The sequence below is a fragment of the Lytechinus variegatus genome, chromosome 2 (assembly GCF_018143015.1).
Source record: "Lytechinus variegatus isolate NC3 chromosome 2, Lvar_3.0, whole genome shotgun sequence".
In the NCBI taxonomy this organism is placed as follows: Eukaryota; Metazoa; Echinodermata; class Echinoidea; order Temnopleuroida; family Toxopneustidae; genus Lytechinus; species Lytechinus variegatus.
Genome location: NC_054741.1, coordinates 83,181,975 through 83,204,104, shown reverse-complemented (window position 1 = coordinate 83,204,104; position 22,130 = coordinate 83,181,975). Strand labels below are relative to the sequence as shown.

The following is a 22,130-nucleotide window of genomic DNA, read 5'->3' as shown; positions in this document are numbered from 1 at the left end:
TTATTATATGAAATTAGGTTTATTCAAATTTTTACCTCCAAGAACTAGAAAAATTGGACTGACAACTGATTTAGTGCATTAGATATTTATTGCTGCAACTTATTTCATTATAAGGGAGACATATTATTCACACAAGTATGAAATAATGAAAAATTATGATTTTATGTAGTAACATAAGAAAACGGAAAGTGGAGATGTGACATCATCAGCCCAACTAATGAATATTCATGACTGTTTTCACAAAATATTGTTATACTTTAAACTTCAATAACTTTATTATTTGTTATCCGATTTTGATGAAATTTTCAGCATTTTGCTCAGTGAATTCTACTCTATGTATTAAGATATTAATATTTTCAGCCCGGTCCCTTCCTTTAATAGATATTGAAGTTTCAATTTCCCCAACCCCCCCCCCCTCCAACAGGAAAGATGATTTTACAGGATCTATCTGTTATACTAATTTTTGTGTGCATTTTTTAATGTATTTATACTAATTGTTCTTTGCCCTGACAATATCTGGCTAATTTAATTTCTACAACTTACTTACTTCGAATGAAAAAGATAGATAAGGCTACAGACATACTACTAGTAAGCTGTTTGTATTAGGAACAAGAAGAGACTGTCCACAAGCACATAAAAGCACCAAATATCAACTTTTTCTCAAAAAAAATTTATTCAAAATTTTCTGCTCACATTGCTCAAGGTCAGGATGTGATAGTGGAAAGTTATGTATCAAGGTTACAATGTAACATTCTTGCCTGTATTCTGAACCTGGTTTACTTTAAACTCTGGTCTAAAGTTGTGGTTAATGAATTTTGATGCAAATTACTAACAGTAGAGGTTCAAAGTATCAGCTCATAGAAAATCAAATCATCAATAAAGAATAATACAGTAACTAAAATGGAGCACGGTAAAGGTAAGAATCATTCAATGTAAACAAGGTTTTGAGTTTTTGGCTTCCAATAATTTTAGCACAGATTTAGACTGGAGGATGGTTTGAATTAAAGAAGATTTGTTGATCAAACAAATTTACTCCTGGCTCCAAGAGAGGTGAGAATAAATGAAAACAAATTCATTCAATGGACAATTATAAATCATAAGATGTCATTAAAATAAAAATAGATTTACATTATATCTTGCTTATTAACTTTCTCAAAAACCTTCATTAAGATTTACAGAATATTTACAATATTTACAACATTATTCACAATATTCAAGCAAACAGCAAAGGCATACCATTATTCAACTTAGCTGCAAAATAAATACATTTCAAATAAACAAAACCTGTGGCTTTTTGGTAAACTTTCAATTACAAACATGACCGATGACAAATGATGACTATCACTGAACCAATAACAAAATTGAAGTAAATACGGAATCAATTTCAATTGAAGTACAGTGAAACCTGTCTATAGTGACCATCCAAGGGAAACACAAAATGTGGCTGTTATAGACAGGTTCTTATACACACAATCTGCCTCCATGGGAATCGGTTACAGTGGTCACTATAGGCAGGTGGCTGCTATAGTCTGGTTCTTATACACACAATCTGCCTCCATGGGAATCGGTTTTAGTGGTCACTATAGACAGGTGGCTGCTATAGTCTGGTTCTTATACACACAATCTGCCTCCATGGGAATCGGTTTTAGTGGTCACTACAGACAGGTGGCTGCTATAGACAGGTTCTTATACACACAATCTGCCTCCGTGGGAATCGTTTTTAGTGGTCACTAAAGGCAGGTGGCCACTATAGACAGGTGGCCACTAACACAGGTTTGACTGTATTTCACTAAACATGCACCACCACAATATTCCTCACAGGTCAGCATCTTTTTACCTAGATAGTACCAGCAGTATTTGAGAAAGAATTAAGTAATGAAATATTTAAGAGTATAATAAATCGCAAGCATTTGGATTACTTAATATTAATCAGTTGAACTTGCAGTGTGGTCCCATGAACACTGTATTTTACCTTTTTATGAAATTATGAATGTATGATTATGTGATATAGTTTTCTTAACTAATATTTTAATATTTTTTGTATTATTATGATTATGTAATGCCTCTGTACCTTTGTAAACTCATCGCAATTCAACTTTGTCGCAATGATGTTTTTTTATCAATAAACCAGTTATCTATCTATCTTAATAGATCTGAGGCTTAAAACCACTAACTACATGAATATGATAGAAATGCAGTGAGTATTGCAGAGAGGTAAGTACACCATTGTGTTTACCAACCTCTCACAATACGGCTGCAAGGACTATGAATGCTTAAATACTGGAAGAAAAAATTGAAATGGAAACTTAGACACTGATGGGCATATGCAGTCTTTTCATTCACTTCTACTTCAGTTCTTATCATCAAAACCTGTTCAGCCACTGACTGACAAGACTTGGTGGTGTGATGTTTGAAGCACTGAACATAAATCTGCTTATGTTCACTACTTGAAACTTATATTTGTGCCGTTTCAAGTGTATTCACTGTATGGTCCTGGAATAATTCAAGGCACATATGAATTTTTCATGCATAACCTATTCATTGGTTGCAGCTTGAAATACTTTTTATCTTGTAGCAAACCATTCTGCTACAAGGATGTCTCCCTGCAGAAAACACAAAATACGAAAAAAGTGATGCTCGGGACAATAGTGTGCAGAATGTGGTTGCTGGGATCGTAAATAGGGGTGTTTACAAAGGTTTCTTTTATATATATATATATATACTTCAATGCAAACTCTTGTCAAGATCAGTTTATGAACTCTACTCCACTCCAAGTAAAACAAATACTGAGAAAAGGGATTGGAACTGGAGAATAGAAGTCGCTCTAGCATACATCACTGCTTACTTCCTTTGAAGTAAATAATTGAAATAACGTGTCATTTATTCTGACTTCTTTTTTGTGTAATCAAAGTACTGCTGCTGATTTCAATTACCTATCCGCACCCCGGTCCCCATACTGATTTTCAGGCAGAAAACCTGGATACTCAAAATTTTATCAAGTTGTTGACAGATCTGGCAGCTTGTCACATGACAGTTGTTGATATTGTAGCATAATGAGTTGTACCTTAGAGTTATAGGTCATAATTTGATCGTAGAGGGCGATATTTTTATGTTGTGATACTTGCGTTTATGGAGAAGTACGTCAGTTCGCTGGGAGCTGCGATGACCTGCGGTTGTGAATAGTAGCTCTGATTATTAAAGTAAGACTTATACCATACACAAGATCTTTCCACTATGCTTTCTTTATAAGGCGAGTGTTAGTGCTTGATTCTGCATGTATTTCAGAGAGGTCTCAGAGGAAGATAGTATACTACGTTGCACAATAGACTTTTGTGAGAGAATCTGCCCCCAAAACAAGTATATGAGTGAAGAGTGGACAGCATGGACTGGGTTCTGAAGACTGTGAGACAGCAGAATGCTACCCCGACAGAGCTCGGATACGCCACACTGGTGCCCGCGGTGGAATATTACACTGGAAACTCAGACAACTTAAGGCGCCTGTATTACAGGTAGCGCCACATATAGCGCCTATGAAGATCGCCAGGAGAGAGGCAAGAAGAGAGCGCCTACGCCTAGGAAGGGTGCCTGGAGAGAGGCAAGAAAAGAGCGCCTATGTACGTTGGTGAATAGCGCCTTGAGTGTGTGTGTAGGCGACAGCGTGGATGGTGCCTATGAATGTAAATGTATAGCGCCTAGGAAGGGAACCTGGAGAGAGGCAAGAAGGTAGTCCATGTGGACAGGTTGAAGCCCTACGAAGGAGTGCCATTTCAGTCCTGGTTAGAGGCTCATGAAAATGAGCAGGGAGTTCTCGTTCAGAGTGAGGGACTCCAGGTAATAGAGGAGGGAATCGACCCCATTGTGAGGGAAGGTTCAGGAGTTGAGGAGCCTCTCGTACCAGCTCCGCGAAAGGCTCCTATTCCAGCAATAAAAAGGAATCCCCCAAGAACTAGAAATCCGTAAGTTAGTGACTGTGACAGATGTGATATTCTGACATTTTGAGACAGAATTTAATCAATTCTTTTTGTGTGTGTTTTTCTGATTACAGTGGTACAAGATGAGGCACCGGGTGGCATCTGACTTTGAATGCTTCGACTGTGGAGCGAGGTTCTCACATGAAAGGAGTCTCCACCAACACATCGATGAGAGTCATCGATGTCAAAGGCTGTATACTTGTGACATTTGTGAGAAGGGGTATTCCCGCAGAGACAACCTTAGGGCCCACATGGTGAACCATGAGAGACGTCCAAAGGTGAGGTCAGAAGTCCACATGAGCGACAAAGGAAGGAGAGAATGTGAAGGATGTCGGACAACTCGAGAACATGAGAAGACAACAACTCGGATCTGTAGTTAGGTACAAGAGCCAACCATTGCTGAGGCAGAGATTCAAGTTGACGTCTGTGAGAAGGGGTATTCCCGCAGAGACAACCTTAGGGCCCACATGGTGAACCATGAGAGACGTCCAAAGGTGAGGTCAGAAGTCCACATGAGCGACAAAGGAAGGAGAGAATGTGAAGGATGTCGGACAACTCGAGAACATGAGGAGAAGACAACAACTCGGATCTGTAGTGAGGTACAAGAGCCAACCATTGCTGAGGCAGAGATTCAAGTTGACGTCTCTCCTGGCACTATGGAAGCGGTAGATTCTTGGAAAATGGGCCCAGGACTCAGTGGGAAACCACTTAGCCTCCTGCGTCAACAGGTGAAGGATGAGCAGTCTGAGGATTCTGAAAATGAACAGGAGGAGGGCATGGACTTGCCTGAGAAAGTGAAGTTAGGAAAACCTATCGGTGACTTGGAATCGACCAGGATTTTAGCAGGGAACCTAGTCCGAGTGGCCGAACATAGTTCAGCATAAATTTTTTCCGGAGGATCGAGGTCTATTTATGAGGAAAAGGCACGGACCTACCACAAGGTGATGGTAAAGACTGTTGAGTCGGTCCCTCATACACCAAGATTAATCATGTACATGAGGGGGATGTGGGTCCGGCTATGTCGGTAGAGGATTTGGAGCGTGGATTAGTTGGGAACCTAAAAACTATCACCGAAAAAACCACGCGCCGAGTGTTCCGAAATGGAGAATTAGTATCGGAGGACGAAGTCACAAAGGAGTTTACGGTTGATATGATGGTGGGAACAACCAAGGCCGAAACAGATTGATCAGCTAAAGATCTCATCATCCAGAACACTTTTCTGAACTTTTGTTATATATAAAAACAGTATCTCTTCCATGAGGAACATTCCATCTTGTTGTTTTTGTATTCCGATTTATTGCCTTGATGTATGTTATACTCTATTACCTATTGTGTCTTCCTTGCCTTTCTTCTTATCTTTCCTATATCCTCCTCATCTTGACATTTCCCTGCTCTCACTACAACTCTCCTCGCTTTTTCTATCTATTTCTGTACATAGATTATTTTGTTCTTGTTTTGTGAGGACAGTGCTTACAAAAAGTTATATTTGATGTCACTGATTAAGCAGTTGAAAAAAAGATCAGTATCTACTTTTTTATAAAAAAATATTTAATACCTCATGTTTGGACATGAAACTCAGGATGTTATTTGATTTTCTTTAGGAAGGTCTTAGAGATGTCTTTAAACTCATAAGTGTGTTAAGAACAGTGCTTTCTGTATTTTCTACTGCCAATGTATATACCTGTATATTTTTAACAATATTTTTTGTTATACTTTCTTTTTTATAATTATTGTTTCTGCCATCGATGTTTCACTCTTGAAGGGTGAGTTGAGTTTTGAAAAGATGTATTTTTAGGCTTTTTGGTTTTATACGTGGTCTGAGGACAGTCCAGACTTGGGGAGGGGCTGTGTAGCATAATGAGTAGTACCTTAGAGTTATATGTCATAATTTGATCGTAGAGGGCGATATTTTTATGTTGTGATACTTGCGTTTATGGAGAAGTACGTCAGTTCGCTGGGAGCTGCGATGACTTGCGGTTGTGAATAGTAGCTCCGATTATTAAACTAAGACTTTCACCGTACACAAGATCTTTCCACTATGCTTTCTTTATAAGGTAAAAGGTATTAGTGCTTGATTCTGCATGTATTTCAGAGAGGTCTGAGAGGAAGATAGTATACCACGTTGCACAATAGACTTTTGTGAGAGAATCTGCCCCTAAAACAAGTATATGAGTGAAGAACAGCGTGGACTGGGTTCTGGAGACTGCGAGACGGCAGAACGCTACCCCGACAGAACTCGGTTACGTCACAATATAATGCTCTCCATGATGGCAAAAACAGGGAAATGAGTAAGGGAAATCATCTCATGTTGTAAGTCAATTATATCAGTATCTATGTAGTAATTACCAAGGCCAAAGAGGAATCACCCGGGGGGGGGGGGGGGCACTTACATTGAAGAGTGGATACCATGCGCGACCAAAAAAACACGTAAAAAGGATGTCCTTTTCACGATAGGGCACGTTACGTACGTAACGTGATAAGGGTTTCAAAAACACAAAAATAATGAAAAAAGCGTATCTATTTCGCTAGGAAAATTACATGTTTAGGGTCGAATTTGCGGGGATGATAAAACAAAATTAAAATGTTTTATAAAGGATGTCCTTTTTGCCCCGACACTACATGTTTAGAGTCCTATTTGCGCGAGGTGTAGTAGGTGGGGTCGTAATAAACCAAATAAGGTAAAGCCGACGACCGAAGGACCCGTAAAAATAAAACATTCTTGTACTTGCTTAGGGGTTCATTTCAGGGAATTTTGCCAAGAGTATCGTTTTGTTTCCAATACTTGTTAAGGGGTGCATTTTCAGAATATGGAAATTATGTGTTTAGGGTGCTTGGATCCCCATGGTTGCGCTTGGTATCCACTCGTGAATGGAAGTGCCCCCCCCCCTCCCCGGGAGGAATCACTTTGCAAGATTTTAAACCCACAAATTTCATGATTTTCCAACAAAAATCTGCTGGCTGTATCTAAGGAGTAGGTCATAAAAGGATTTGTCAGATGTCTTTATCAGACCAAGTTTGTCTTATCCTACAGTTACCATAGGAACTGTCAGACATCTGTACTTCTCAGCCAATCGAAATAAAGGCAAGTCATCTGAAAACTTGAAGAGTGTTTCTGAAACACTCGCACATTGTCTTTAAACAAGGAACTTCATAAAGTCTGTTCATGATTAATGAATCAATGTTTCATTAATAATTATTTTGTAAGTCCTCAGTTGTCAGCTATCTTGCTAGTGCACCTTCTGCCTGGCTGTAATACTTGTTGAAATCTAGTCTCAGTAAAAGTTGAGTCAGGTGAGGGCTAGCATGGTGGTTACGAACCCCTGATAAGATCTTGAACAGGAGCGATGACTGACGATTGAAACCCTACATTACATTGGTAAAAAAAGTAAAAAGTATCATTACAAATATTGTAAAAGATTCAAGACTTGTACATGTGAATTCAGGTGAGCAACAATTACGGATCAGTTTCTCATATGTTCACTATTCATTAGCATAATGCTTATATTCACAATGAGGACACACCAGAAAAAAACCATCTACAGACCAACCAAAGCTATTATGTTATATCCAGTAATGGGTATGATTGGATCAAGTCTTTGTGGTGTGATCATAGCATCAAGATTGTTACTTTTCTTTTTTTTTAATTCAGAATAAGATGAGAATTAGGATTATTACTTGGCAGGGGGTTTGGTTTTATTCAGGGTTTTCCATGGGAACCCTTGTTACCTGATCAATTATAATATCAGATCAGACTCTTAATATCTTTTCTATGTAAAAGAAGACAACAATATCTCTTAAAGCCTTTTTTCTTTCTCAAACAGCATGCCTACTTTATACAGATAAAGCAATAAAACAAAATTGAGGGCAGTTATACCTACCTGAGCTAGTTTATCCATGTGTGTAAGTTCTCTATCAGTAACTGTTGAGGTCTGCATCATGAGACTACAGAATGAGTAACATAAATCAAGGATCTCAGTCAAACAATGATGGACCTGTGTGAAATGAAAAACAGAGTTATCTTTATCAGGAAAGTATTATACCAATCCTGTGGCTGTTTTATAAAGCTTAGAATTTCAAGAAAAAATATTTTAGGGTATGCACCAGTCAAACTATTAAATAATCACTGAGGAAAGATTTTTATATGAGAATATGCAAAGTATGTGTTAATTATATCTTTAAAGCAACATTTGCCTAAAATTTTCTGTGATTCCAAGCTCAAACATGCCAACCCTGAGAGCAAAGATATAGGAACAATTAAAGTACCAAGAAATTTCCAGAAATTAGAAATTTCTTAAAAGTTTCCTATTCAACAGTAGAGAAAATTTTCCCAATAGGAACACACAGGTTATAATGGCAATTTTCTTTTCCTGAATATAGAAATGTTCCTATTCAATAGCAGCACTTGGCAGGTATGAAACTTTGAGTTGTAAAAAGGTTATCAACTTAGAAGTGTCAAATTTTGGCAAGTTTAGAGTAAGATACTTACTGGTTTTGTGAGCAGGAAGCATTGGGTTATGAGTGAGACTAAGAACTGATCATGGGCCAGACGAACAGCTTCAAAATCTCTTTTTAATTCAATCTTCTGTAGAAGCTGAATGAAATGGGTTTCTAACACATCAACCTGTCCAAAAGAAAAGAAAAAAACCCCACTTATTTCAGCCTTCTCATAGCTTCAAAACATTATGTCATTGATTAACCTGACAGGGACATTCAAAATACCTGGTTTGCAAGTTAACCACCATCTTGGGATGCAAATTACAAATAATGAAAATATGCAATGCAGTATTCTGAGGTAAAAACTGTATATTTCTTGGAATAGACACAAGTATTTGAAATTGCTTTTACAATGTTTTATATTATTCATATACTGTGCCTATAAACTTATAATCCTGAAAGTTATAGCAGAGGCTGTTTTTCATGTGCAATGGGGTATAAAACAGCTTTGATGATCAATAAATATTGCTTTTTAATTGACATTGAAATTGAATTGAAAACACACATTATTTACCATGAAATCTGAATTACGGTACCTGTTTTTATTTGGGGGGGGGGTATACAAAATTTAACAAATTCTAAATGTTAGTATATATGATCCTCACACATGCTACATGAAGGTAAACTGTTCAGTCATTCTACTTTCTAACAGTTTCTTAGCTAGCGATGCCCTTAAATGTCAGACTATTACAGATTACAAATTATTACAATAAACCAATTAAAAGTTATAGCAAGTTTAATAACGAGTATACATGCAGAAGAACCCCTGCTAAAGTCAGGCAATTGCAAGCTATTCAGTATAAAGTGAATGTAAAAAAAGATGAATCCATATTTCATACCTGGAGATAGTACTGAAGGTTATCAATGAGAAAGGCCATATGTGAACGAAGCCGCCATTGAGCTGCATCCCAACGTTTAAAGTTTTGATGTTTGTGTTGCATCTGAACGGCCCAGCACTGCTGTAACTCAAGCTGAACTCGTTTGACATTGAGAAGGAATCTGAATAGCATGTTGTATCTGTGTCAATAAACCAGGAAATTGTATAAAGCTTTATAAATGAATGAGGAAACAACAATTTTATTTAATATCCATATAATCTCAATGATCTTGCTTAATTCCTTTTTATTGTTCTTAATTTACCACTTCTTTATTATCTTACCTTATTAACAACATACATATTTCTTATGTCAGTTTTAACAAAGGTTCAACCGTTTTCGAATGTTTGAAGTATGTAATGAGTCTTTCTTATTGTCTGTACATTGTATACATGACCAATTCAGCCATTTGGCTGCAACCCATGTGTTTAATAAACCCTTAATTGAATTGAAATCGAAGGGGGACTAATATGGTCTTAATATCAGTGTCCCACTGCATAAAAGTTATAGTAACTTTGACATCCCATGGTAACTCCCATGGTAGCAATGCTCAACAGCCAATCAGAATCAAGGGTTTTAAGAAAGATACCATTGCATGACAGAGTTACTATTATAATATCTTTTATGCAACAGGGCCCCTGGATTCCTAAGACTATTTCCAATGGCACTGGAACACTTGGCTCAAAGAGGTGAGAGGTCAAAGCCTTGTGTGCAAATAACTCATCCAACTCTCTGTCTAAGCCGAATGTTCTAGGACAAACTCCCTATTTCAGTCTTAGATTGAAACAAAATTATTGGTCTTTATATATGTTGCATTCTTCGATACATTAAGCAGTGAAGAGATATTTATCTAGGATACCCATTCAACATTATATTTCAGGCAGAAGTTAAATAGAAATCATGGAGGTCTTACTCAACCACACATACTCAAATGCAGGTTATACATAAATGAATCAATAAGGCTGAAAAGTAGTTGTCAATGTCAAACTAAAATCATTCAATTTAAAAGAGGCATGACAGTTCTATGATTTGAAATTATTGCAGAAAATTAATACACACAGTCAATGGCAGAAAAATTCATTACAAGGTTTTGTTGACAAGATACAGCTACAATGGATTTCAAATTCTAGAATAAGATTAGCAAAATTTACTAACAATATGGGGCATAATTTTACACTGGATGTTTGTAAACTTACAACCCAAGTTCAGGCTTGTGTGGGACTCCTTTAAACAATTATGGAAATTTCTTTCCTACAGCATTAACCTACAAAAAACAGCATTGGCTGATGTGGTGTTCCATCCCATGAGTGGTAAATATATTAATTATTAAAGAGAACTATTGTCATTGTCTTTGTACAAAGAATTTAACCAATTGACTACCGAATACTTAAATTCCCATTAAATTTGTACAGTGGCTAATTGGTTCCTGTAGCAAACGGGTTAAAATAACTTGGCATGTAATCTAAAACTAAAGTAAGGCAATATCTAAGGTACCTTTCTAAGACACTTTGTGTGAACAAGATATGAAGAGGCCACTGAACAGCGAATGTCATCCCAAGACACGACCAGCCACTCTCACCAATACCACGCACTTGTCTGCTGCCTTCGCTCTCTAAATTGGGCAGAACAAAACGAGGAAATATACTTTCAAAATACATTGACCACATCATGGTATAAGATCAACAACAAAGCTAAGTCGTGGACTCCATAAGACCTGAATCAGTGGAACAAGATCCAATTAAAATAACATGAATAAGTGTATGTGGCAATATTCATACGAAAAAAATCCTTTTTTTTCAGTACATTTTTGGGGTAAAGTTGAAATATCAAATATTATTCTTTAGCACGAAACAGTGAATGTTCTCCCTCCACTTGTTATGATGTAACAACTGACAAGATACAAGCTAGATGATCTAACAAGAATGAATGTAGAACTTACTCTTGGAAGCAGGTTTACTGATCTTGCCTGATATGGTGAGTCTAAACCTTGATAGTGAAGTATCATCATCAAAGAGAATCTTATGAGCTGCCTGCTGGAATGCTACATTTACATCTAATAAGATAGAAAACAAGATTGATTATAAGATGGTTGACCTAAATCAAAACAATGCTTTAAAAGCATAACATATGACCAGGCATCTTGTCTGACTAAGGGAATTCAAGCATTCAAACAGTTCTTACTGGAAATGAGATGTCCCTTTACATAACACAATAAAAGCATTTTCTCTACAATTCTTCAATAAAGTATAGTAAAATTCATTGTTTACTAGTATGTAACTAAATGTTAGATACATCTGATAAGCTCATTCAGAACTCTCTGAAAACTGTTAATTTAAAAGTGTGATGCTATGGAACAGTCTGATTGCCATTTCTACATGACAGAGTTGCCCTTTATACATAAATCTACTGACACTGCAAAAAATAAGATATCAAACATAGATTTTTATGACCTGCCATTGTTCTGAGATGAGACTGATTAATAAAGAATACTGATTAAATCTTGATTAGACGTTAGTATAAACACCAAAATTTGGTACCTTTACAACAATTCTAAAACCTCTGCCATTACCTCTGGCACATTACCACTCTTTCTATGTGGTCATTTTTACTTTTCACATTAAAAAATATATAAATACATATTACGATTGGAATAATCTTTACCATGTTCTGTTGTTGAAGTGGCTGGATTCTTTAAGAGAGTCTGAGCTTGATCAATGAAAGCAAGGAATAATTCACCTCTCCCAAGAAGAAAGAAATCTTTGAACATATTCAACTTTCCGACAAGGTTAAACTCCTCCACGACAAGTTTCCATAGATGCTGTTGGAAAAGATAATGACAGAGAAATGAAATCATTGAATATTTAAAAAAAATGTATAAATTTAAATTACTGAATCAGAGTTTTTATTCAGATTCTACAATATGTACACTTTCAAAAGTTGACATATCAAAATTGTATAGTATCATCTCAAGACCTTAACTATATAAATCCCAAGTTTCTTACCCAGAATAAAACAGTTTGATCATTTTCATAATAATATTCCAACTAGCAACATATCAATTAAATGTCTGCTATTTCTTTCTTACAAGAAACAGGTTTCATAACCTTCAAGAAAGGCTTTAATTTTAAATTGTAATATTTCATTGATTTATCTTTCCTTGCACAATTAAACTGAAGTGAATTGAAGGAAACCTTTTTCTTTAAATGTCTCTTTTACAGGGTTGTGAGTGGTCACAAATAAAAAGATCTGAAATAAGCTGAAGAGTATTGAAAAAGCCTGAAATAGAAAGAGCTCCCATACTTTTTGTACAGAGGAAAGCCAAATATAAGCTGAAATTCAGCTGAAAATCAAAACAAAAAAAATCTGAAATCAGCTAAAAATCTGAACTCTCACAACCCTGCTTTTATAAAAACCAACTTGTTGTCAGGGTCATATAAGAATACAGTAATATGCCCTCATCAGATTGGACAAAGATAGATATGGATGATGACCTCTCACCTCAGCCACACAAACTCTGATCTCATCTACAGCATCCTCAAAGTCTTGAATCATAAAGATTGGTTTCTCTTGAAGATCATGAAGTCTGCTGGCAAATTCTGCTTCATTCTCACCAAGAACTGAGTCTGGATAAAACAATATCTAGAAATAACCCACTGAACACCCTTCATAGACCTCAGTTACATCAGATGGGTGTTTCATGAAAGTTTCCAGCACTGACTAAATTGTCAGTGCTGACAATTTCAGTGAAATCCTTGACTTTGATTGGTTGAAAGGCACTGGCCTCTGACTGTTACTATGGTAACTGTCAGAGAAAGACAACTTGTCAGTGCTGAAAACAATCATGAAACGGTCCCCAGGCATCAATAAAACATACAATATGATCTTTTGACCCCGAGATGACCTTTGACCTCATCATCCTCATGAACACATATGCAGTATTACTTAAGAAAAATTTGTACCAAGTGTGAACACAATTGATGCAGAAATAAATGTGTTGAGTTGTAGCACAGATTTGGCGAAGACTTCTGCAGCCTAATTGTCTATGATAAAAAAAACCTCTTCCAGACATGATGTTTTACTGATGAGATGAGCTGATAACGAGTTGAAGATCAGACCGGAGCAGAAATGATGCTTGTTTTTCCTGCTTCTTTTCAGTGGGAAATATGCTACTTTGACCTTTAGTAAGATAACCTAGTATTGTATGTATTGATGGCCATACCTGTGTATTTCATGGCTGTACTTTGTTTCTTGCTTTCAAACATCTGAACAGATTCCCCAACAAAGAGAATTTTGTCTGCTGCCCTCGCAGGGATATAGCTGGGTAACATGGCAGGATGGATGGCAAAACGACTGTGTTCGGTCTCTGATGATATCCCATCTTCAGAAAGTTGCTGTGATAATAAATTCAAAGCTACATATCAATGGGAATGTTCAGAAGAACAAAGCTAAAAAAAAAACAATAGTTGGTATCATATTTCATAGATAAGATAAAAAAATAACTGTACAGGCCTAACTCTAGAAACAATCAACACCACATTATTCGTAGATCTACTAGAGTAACCCTTATGATCGTACTTGCCCTTGTATGACAATTGGCTATCCATAGTTAAACCACAAACATCAAACCAAAGTTTGAATTAAGCCCAAGTTGAGAATACAGGCCATACCTGAAGAAGTTCTTACCATGATATCTTGAAGCTGCCTACTGGTCACCCCACCGAGACCAAGATCATCATCATCAGGACTAGGGGTCAACAGTTGACCAGGATCAGTGGTCTGGTGAATGAAGAATTCAGCATGACGGTCAAGCAACATTCCATGGAGAAGCCAGGCCGTTACCTGACGGTACATTACACAGTGGCATGCAAATAAGATTCTGGATAGAGTGGAAATATTGAAAATGGGAAAAGGATAGAAATTCAATTAACTTCGCCAACTCATGAAGTGTATAGTAAATTGCTAGGACAAAACAAACTCCAGTATGTAGATTGAGAATACTCAAAATATTAACTCATATCCATCTATTTCTGTTTATTCCTTATAGGCAATTACTGGATGCAAATGGATACAGTCCAAACCTTTTACACTCTGTAACCAATAAGGTATTACGTTCCGTTGAACCCTTCTTGTTCACCATGACAGCCACAAAATTAGAATAGGGATCAAAGATTTCATTTTTTATAAACTTCTTCAACTAGGGTATTGCTATACCTCTTGATCATATAATTCTATACACAGAAAGGAATATTGCATCAGTAGGTGAATATCTCATGACGTCTCTAATAATAAAATTGTAGTTTGCTAGAATTGAAAGATAAGCTAGGACAAAAAGAATAATAATCATAATGTACATGAGTAATTCAATCAAGTAAAAGCACAAACTTCTTTAAGAATAAGGATCACAACAGTACAATATGAATCACAAATTTCATTTAGTTAAGATGTCCATGTAATTAAAGTATCAACCATTGCATTTCACAATAAAAGTTGTTTCAGTTAGAACCAAGGTTTGATGAGTCAAGAAAGAGTTTAAAATCTTTTATGGATTTGCTGCCATCAAAATCATATCTTTATGGATGTTACATGGACATTACATTTATTTCTCCATGAAATTACAATACATTAGCATGTTTTATTTGTAAACCTTTGTGGGACACCTCTGCTTTTGTTGAAGTGATTATTGGCACTAGGACATTTTCCTTGTTTAATGAGTTTTCAGTCCTGATACATCACAAAAACTACCTAAACCCGATGAAAAACCAATATGAAATCATTTGAAAATCCAGACTCACTTCTGTAATGCTTTCTGAATAACTGGCTGACCACAATCACAGTGCCTCTGTAGTAGGTCTAGGATCTGGCCTCCATGATAGCCCTGGGTCTGGATCTGTTGAGCTAGTGATAATAGGGCCGGGAACAGAGACTGGAATGGCTCCAGGGTGTGTTGTACATGACCTACAGTCAGGTTAGGGTCCGCTAAAATCTTTGTAAAAAATATTACAAAACAAATTACACAGTCAGTTATCAAATCCACTCTACTTAACAAAGAACATTGAAAGTATAAAATATGAAGACATCAATAGTAATTACTTATTCGAAAACACAAATCATAAGGTGTGTGAAAAAATGAAATTTCCTGACAATTACTCTAATTCCCGACAGCTGAAGATTCTGGAAATTTTCAAAACTTTCCAGAGAGTTTGCAGCACTTTGCAATATCATTAAAACTAAATGGTTTAAAACCAAGTGAGTAATAGACCACAGTGATAATTGGATCATATGCAAATTAAATTAAATTGTCAGTAGACCATGTGGGTTTAGACCATGATGGTGTAACGTTAGCCATTCTAAGAATTAGACTATAGGGTAGTACTTAGAGGATATCAAGCAATAATACCTACATCCTGTTCCAGGTCTAATAGAGTTTTTCTGTATGGTTCCAGGACCTTGTCTAAACCTGAACAGAATGTCCTGAGATACAATCCATCAGCAAGTCTATCCACTGACTTAGTTTCTGAAAAGAGACAAGAACATTTCACATTAAGTGTGACCAATCTTACTATTTGCTCAAATACATGATTTATTAAAACAAAGGAAACCAAACTTCATGACTGTTTGTGAGAGAATTTATTTTTAGTAATTATTTAATATAAGTTGCAGACCAATAATGTTCAGTGTTGATTCAACTGAAGAATAGCATTTTGCTCCCAATTGAATGCCATTTAATACACCAAATACTGAACACTGCCAAAAAGGACAGCTTGTTAGTTGAAAGAAATCTTTTTATGTAAAGAATTTTCTAAAGGTTTTATTATTAATATTTGTGCCCAGCTTTTTCTGTTTCTCTCGGGTCCCCTTCCCTATCTAATATAATAAAAATTCCCTGAAACAAATCAAATTCTGAAAAAATTTATTGTATCTAATGATACTTAATAGGAGCCTTTATGAGATTGAATGCACAATCAAATCCAATTATTGCTATTTGTTCTTTATTGCTAACAAGAGGAAACTGGGAGGAAGTATAATTTTCTCAGAGGGGTGTGCCAAGTCTTCCAACTGAATTTCAATATAGGTCAAAGCATAACAGCACCTCAAAATGGAAAAAAAATTACCTTGATTATGTTCCCCTAAGTGAGGACTGCCACTGTATCTTTTGATGAAGGTCTGGAGATTCTTATAAATAGCCCCTAAACGACAAACTCTGTTGAGTACACTCACTTCACTCACATGGATAAAAGGAAGATCTGGAACAACCTGGGCAAAATAAAGAAATATGATAATAAACACAGATACAAGCCTTGAGACTCAAGTATGCATTCCAATATTTCTTGGGCCTCTGCCTCTGATATATCCTGGATCCACTCCTGGTCGAGAATACAATGTCAGTTTAGATTATATAAAATTATACTGTTTGTTTATGAACAAATCATGTACTGCTGGCTTCATCCAAAGTATGAAGAATTTAATCGCTAGAGGGTACTCATTTGTCTCGCAATCTACTACGGTCAACAAGGAAATTTGTGATCACTCTCGCAAAAAGTGTTCACTCGCTTTCTAGGAAATTTGTGATCACTCTCGCAAAAAGTGTTCACTAGCTTTCTAGGAAATTCATGATCACTCTTGCAAAAAGTAATCACTTGCTTACAAGTTCACTAGCTTTCGAGTGCCCCAGCAACTCTTTATCAAGTGACGAAAATTATCTGTTAACGTAGTCTATTTATACCAATCCCCAGGACCATACACACAGACGCGGGATGAGGAGGAGGAAGACAAAGAGGACACCTGAGGAAGAAGAGGAAGATTAAGAGCAGAGAGGAAAGAAAGAAGAAGAAAGCAAAACAGGAAGAGAAGAAGAGGCAGAAGAAGAGGGAAAACAAAGATGATGAGCAGGAGGAGGAAGAAGAAGAAAGGTAAAGGGAGACACAGGGAGAAGTAGGAGAAGAGGAAGACAACGAAGAAGAGGGAGAAAAAAAGGATGAGTAGGCCGTAGGAGGAAGACAAAGTGGACATCTAAGAGGAAAAAGAAGGAGGAAGACTGAAGTAAGACAATGCCAAACCCAAGCCAGGGGAGAATCACTAGAGCCAGAGGGGAGAAGAAAAAAATGAGGAAGTGAAGGAGAAAAAAAACGAGGAAGCGAAGGAGAACAAGAAGATTTACCATAAGCATGATAAGACAGTCCCATCCTTTCAATTTCATTTTGACAAAGATCATCTAATGGAAGCAAAGCTTAAAGCACCAAAAACTAACACTACACTCTACAGCACCTTTCAGTTTCACTTGTCACCACTCCTAGTACCAATGAGGTCCAAACATTAACATGTATGGACCTCATAGGCGACATTACCCAAAAATATGGGTTAGACAATGCTGTTCTGATTTCCAACCCAAGACTTTGGTAAATGTACGCCTTAATACAAATTGGAGTTACGTGATATGACTTTCATTTGTTGGGGAGACATTAAAAGTATTAATTAAGTAGTTCAAATTAAAATATATTATCATTAAACTTACATTTCAGGCCCTTTTTGTTGATTTTCGGTGAGCGTTCCACACAGCTGCGACGAGTGATCAACTCCCAAGTGATACGCGAACTGGTCAGCTGATCGGTCAGGTGATCGGTAGATTATCTTTTTGTCAGACGTTCATAATTTATGTAAAGCGTATCAATCTTCAGTATCTTGATTCCAAAGTATCAGTATTGCAGATAAATGTCATTATTGATTGGAATCAGTGGCGGATCGGGGGGGGGGGGGGTGGGGGTGGGGGTGAGCATTTCTGCCCGATTCCCCTATTGAGATTTGTAGTAAATATTTTGGAATTAAATACGTTGTTCATACTAGTTATGCGACCCCTCTCTTATGATGATCACAGCATTATTTGTAATGGGGATATTTCGTTCATAATTATTCTTGTCTCTTCTTTCTCCTTTTTAGCCTTTTTTTGCTTGTTAAAACCTTTTTTCCTTTTTTTTTTGGGGGGGGGCTCGCCAAATTTTACGTGGGTCAAAATTACCTTCATTTTTTTAGTGACAATCTTTTTTTCATTTGTCCAGTTCTACGTGAGACAAAATTACCTTCGATCATTATTATAGTTAAAAACTTTTTTTTATTTTTTATTTATTTATTTTTTTTTTTTTTTTTTTTGGGGGGGGGGAGGTTGCCAAATATCACGCGAACGTTTGTCAGCTTTTACTGTTTTATTCGACTTATAATCAAATATTAAATGGGGCTTACCACAGTTTTTTTTAAAGTCAATTCATAAGAATATTCCTCCTCGGGATTTGAGCTTTCTTTCGTGAAATATCAATTTTTTTCATGATTACCAAAAATACTTAAAATTTTTTATCGGTGTATGCCTATAAAGCTTTAGCTCATGCGTTGCGCCTGCCATATTTTAATGCTGATCAACTTTATGCTTTTAATGAATTCCTAAAAACAATAAATTCTCAGATCATCAATTTTGTCGCAATCGAATAATTCGATTGCGTCTCTCTATCAGTTTTGAATATTCATAAAAAATATCAGCTCGTGCTTTTTGCTCATAATATTTTGATTAGTAAATTCTTCTCTTATATAATCGAGTCGGATAGATAGATAGATAACTAGAGAGAGAGAGTTGGGGGGGGGGGGTCCCTCAGCTACTTGTCCTCGCTTATTTGTTATTATTTGTTATTATGCTCATGTTGTGAGAGCTTTGTGTTTTCACACTTTTTTCTTTTTCAACCTTTTTATTGTCTCGGAGCTTCCCTCTATTTCTTTACACTATATTATAATGTAGTCCTGTTTCAATCATTGGCGGCGGAAGCCCCAAATTTTAGGAGGGGACAACCTAAAAAATTTTGACAAGCAAAAAAAAAGGCTCTCAACCCAAACATTTTAGGGGGGACGTAGGAAAATAAATTGACAAGCAAAAAAAAAAGGTCAACAACAAATTTAGGGGGGAACGTCCCCGCTTCCGCCGCCTATGGTTTCAATTCTTTTTTTGTTCTCATTTCAATGAAAACATCATTATTAAACTGACGTACATGTAGAAGACTTTATTACGAAATTTTGACATTGTTTTGTTTCATTTGTTTGGCTTTCTTTTTTTCTTCTCCTCATCTTCTTTTTCTTCTTACTTTTTCCCTTTCCTTATTTTCTCTTCAGTATTTCATTCAGGTATCCGCCAATTTATACAACACCAAGCATATAGAGGCGGATAATCAGTGAGGGAGCATGACGGTGTGCCGCTCTAAAAAAAAGGAGGAATATTGGAAGAAAAAAAAAGAAGGGATGGGGAAAAAATAATGATGGCAATGACGATGATGAAAATTATCTTGGTGATGATGATGGTTGTGGTGACGGTTGTGGTGATGATGATGGTGATGCTAATGATAGTGGTGATGATGATGATGACGAGATGTAATTTTGTTATTTTGTCTTTGAAAAAATTAAGTAGTGCAAAGTTGAATTCATTTAAAGTTTATTATGAAAATAGCAGAAAAAAAATTGGTATGCGTTCGAGGAAAATCCATCCCCCACCAATCTTTTTCAAAGGTAAGATTTTTTTTTTTGCCCGGGGGGGGGCACTTCCATTCACGAGTGGATACCATGCGCGACCATGGGGTCTCGAAAAGCACCCTAAACACGTAATTTCCATATTCTGAAAATGCACCCCTTAACAAGTATTGGCGTGTGAAACCCTACCCTTAACAAGTATTGGAAACAAAACGATACTCTTGGCAAATATTCCCTGAAATGAACCCCTAAACAAGTACAGGAATGTTTTATTGTTACGGGTCCTTCGGTCGTCGGCTTTACCTTATTTGGTTTAGTACGACCCCACCTTCTACACCTCGCGCAAATCGGACTCTAAACACGAAGTGTTGGAGCAAAAAGGACATCCTTTATAAAACATTTTGATTTTGTTTTATCATCCCCGCAAATTAGACCCTAAACACGACGGTTTTCCTAGCGAATTAATAGATACCCTTTTTTCGTTATTTTGGTGTTTTTGACACCCTTATCACGTTACGTAGGTAACGTGCCCTATCGTGAAAAGGACATCCTTTTTACGTTTTTTTTTGGTCGGGCATGGTATCCACTCGTCAATGTAAGTGCCCCCCTCCCCGGCCCCCCGGGTTTTTTTGTGACGGCGTAGGCCTTTGCAAGCAGCTATTATTATGGTAAAAAAGTAAATGAAATGTCAAGAAATACATGATAATGATTTTTATGGTACATTTTAGTAGGCCTATATCAATTCATACTTGTTATCAAAAAGAAAAAAGTGGGCCGTTACGGACCATTAAAAATGGGAAATTTGGGCATTTTATATTTAGGATAGAGCAACTGCTCGTTATAGACGTCACAATAAATCAAGCATTCTAAATTCTATCAACTCCATTTTTTGTCAAATAACACCTTCATCGATATTTTGAAATTATTTTTCTCATATTTTCATCATCTTTTTATCAGGGTGAAATTCCCCTTTAATTTACAAAACAGATTCGCAAACAATATCAAGAGTAGTGGGAGGCAAGGGTGGAAATCTAAGGTAGGGGACCAGGGGCTGGAAAACAGGCAAAAAAAAACAAAAACAAACTAACAAAAAAAACAAAAAGGAAGGTTTATCACCCCCAAAAGAAGGTCGTCTCGTCCAAAATACATGTTTTACTTCGATTTAAATGATGTAGGCCTATTTCTTTCCATCATATATAAAAGAACAAAAATAGTAGGGGGACATTTGATAATGTGCCCCTACTATTTTGGGTTAGGGGGAAGTGTCCCCCTGGGATTTGCGCCCATGTGGGTGGGGGGTGCTGCACCTCCTTTCGGAATCATTATGGAACAGTGTGAATAGTCGCTGTGATTTCGATCTCATACCTATAAAAAAAAATAGAACAAAAGAACGCCTTGACCACAGGCCAAAATGCCTAACAATTTTTCCGCGGCATTAACAACTCTCGTAAGGGGCGCTCCATTTATAAATAGAGTTGCATGTGTAGCTGTCTATGGCAACAGAATCCATCGCAGAATTGAAGCCAGAAGCGTGGGAATTTGGCAGAAAATTCAAGAAAAGAACCGGTGAGTACCGATTTAAGAGTAATTATATATTCATTAACATTTATTGAATCATAAGAATAAAGATTTTTTACGGAAAGAAAGCTTAGTTCTAAGCTAGGGCTGCCCAAATGCGCGTGAGTGGAGTCTCAGTTTCTTAACACGGGTAAGTATTGCGGTGTCGCCTAGAGTGCTTGTCACTCATCACAAACAAACTGTAAATTTAATCTGAGTTGCTATCTCCCATTGCTTTGTTCAAGTTCTTAAAATGTATCGATGCTTTATCGTTGGAAATAAATGTACTTTTAAGTTTCATTCATTCATTCTCATTCATTCACTCATTCATATTCATTCATTCGTATTCATTCATTCATTCATTTAAATTCATTCATTTGAAATTAGCTTGACATCAATTGGAATGAGTGGGACTGAAGTCTAATACCTGTAGATCACTGTGCCCATGTTCCATAAAAATACCCCCAGGAAATCCATTCAGAGCCATCAATAAGTCATGTAACATCTTGGTTGCAATCTAGATGACCGAGGCGAAGAGAAATATCATGGATACAGACTTCTGCAGAGTCGGAATTGAATATTTTTCAGGCCCGTTTCAAATTCAATGAATTGTTTGTAGATAGAGTCGATTGCCCATTTGAAGAAGTCGTTCTTTCAATAATTTATATTGATTTTATAAAAAATTATGATGATTTTTTGCTCCTTTAAAATAATTTGTAGTTGAATAATTTATTTT

General features: G+C 36.5%; 2 protein-coding genes across 2 annotated transcripts; one reads left to right on the top strand and one right to left on the bottom strand.

The window, feature by feature from the left end:
• Positions 1–1,673: 1,673 nt before the first annotated feature.
• Positions 1,674–6,119, top strand: LOC121406989 (protein bowel-like). The gene is made up of 3 exons (XM_041597862.1): positions 1,674–4,346; positions 4,380–4,787; positions 4,934–6,119. Exons 1-3 carry the CDS (start codon positions 4,055–4,057, stop codon positions 5,155–5,157), a joined length of 924 nt encoding a protein of 307 aa, XP_041453796.1. The 5' UTR covers positions 1,674–4,054; the 3' UTR covers positions 5,158–6,119.
• A 746-nt stretch (positions 6,120–6,865) lies between these two features.
• Positions 6,866–22,027, bottom strand: LOC121409293 (gamma-tubulin complex component 4-like). Its single transcript, XM_041601205.1, has 14 exons — positions 21,822–22,027; positions 16,453–16,594; positions 15,742–15,854; positions 15,133–15,323; positions 14,024–14,216; positions 13,560–13,731; positions 12,839–12,963; positions 12,002–12,158; positions 11,280–11,393; positions 10,835–10,952; positions 9,305–9,482; positions 8,458–8,592; positions 7,850–7,963; positions 6,866–7,334 (listed from the first exon to the last, which is right to left on the bottom strand). Exons 1-14 carry the CDS (start codon positions 21,897–21,899, stop codon positions 7,191–7,193), a joined length of 1,974 nt encoding a protein of 657 aa, XP_041457139.1. The 5' UTR covers positions 21,900–22,027; the 3' UTR covers positions 6,866–7,190.
• Positions 22,028–22,130: the final 103 nt, after the last annotated feature.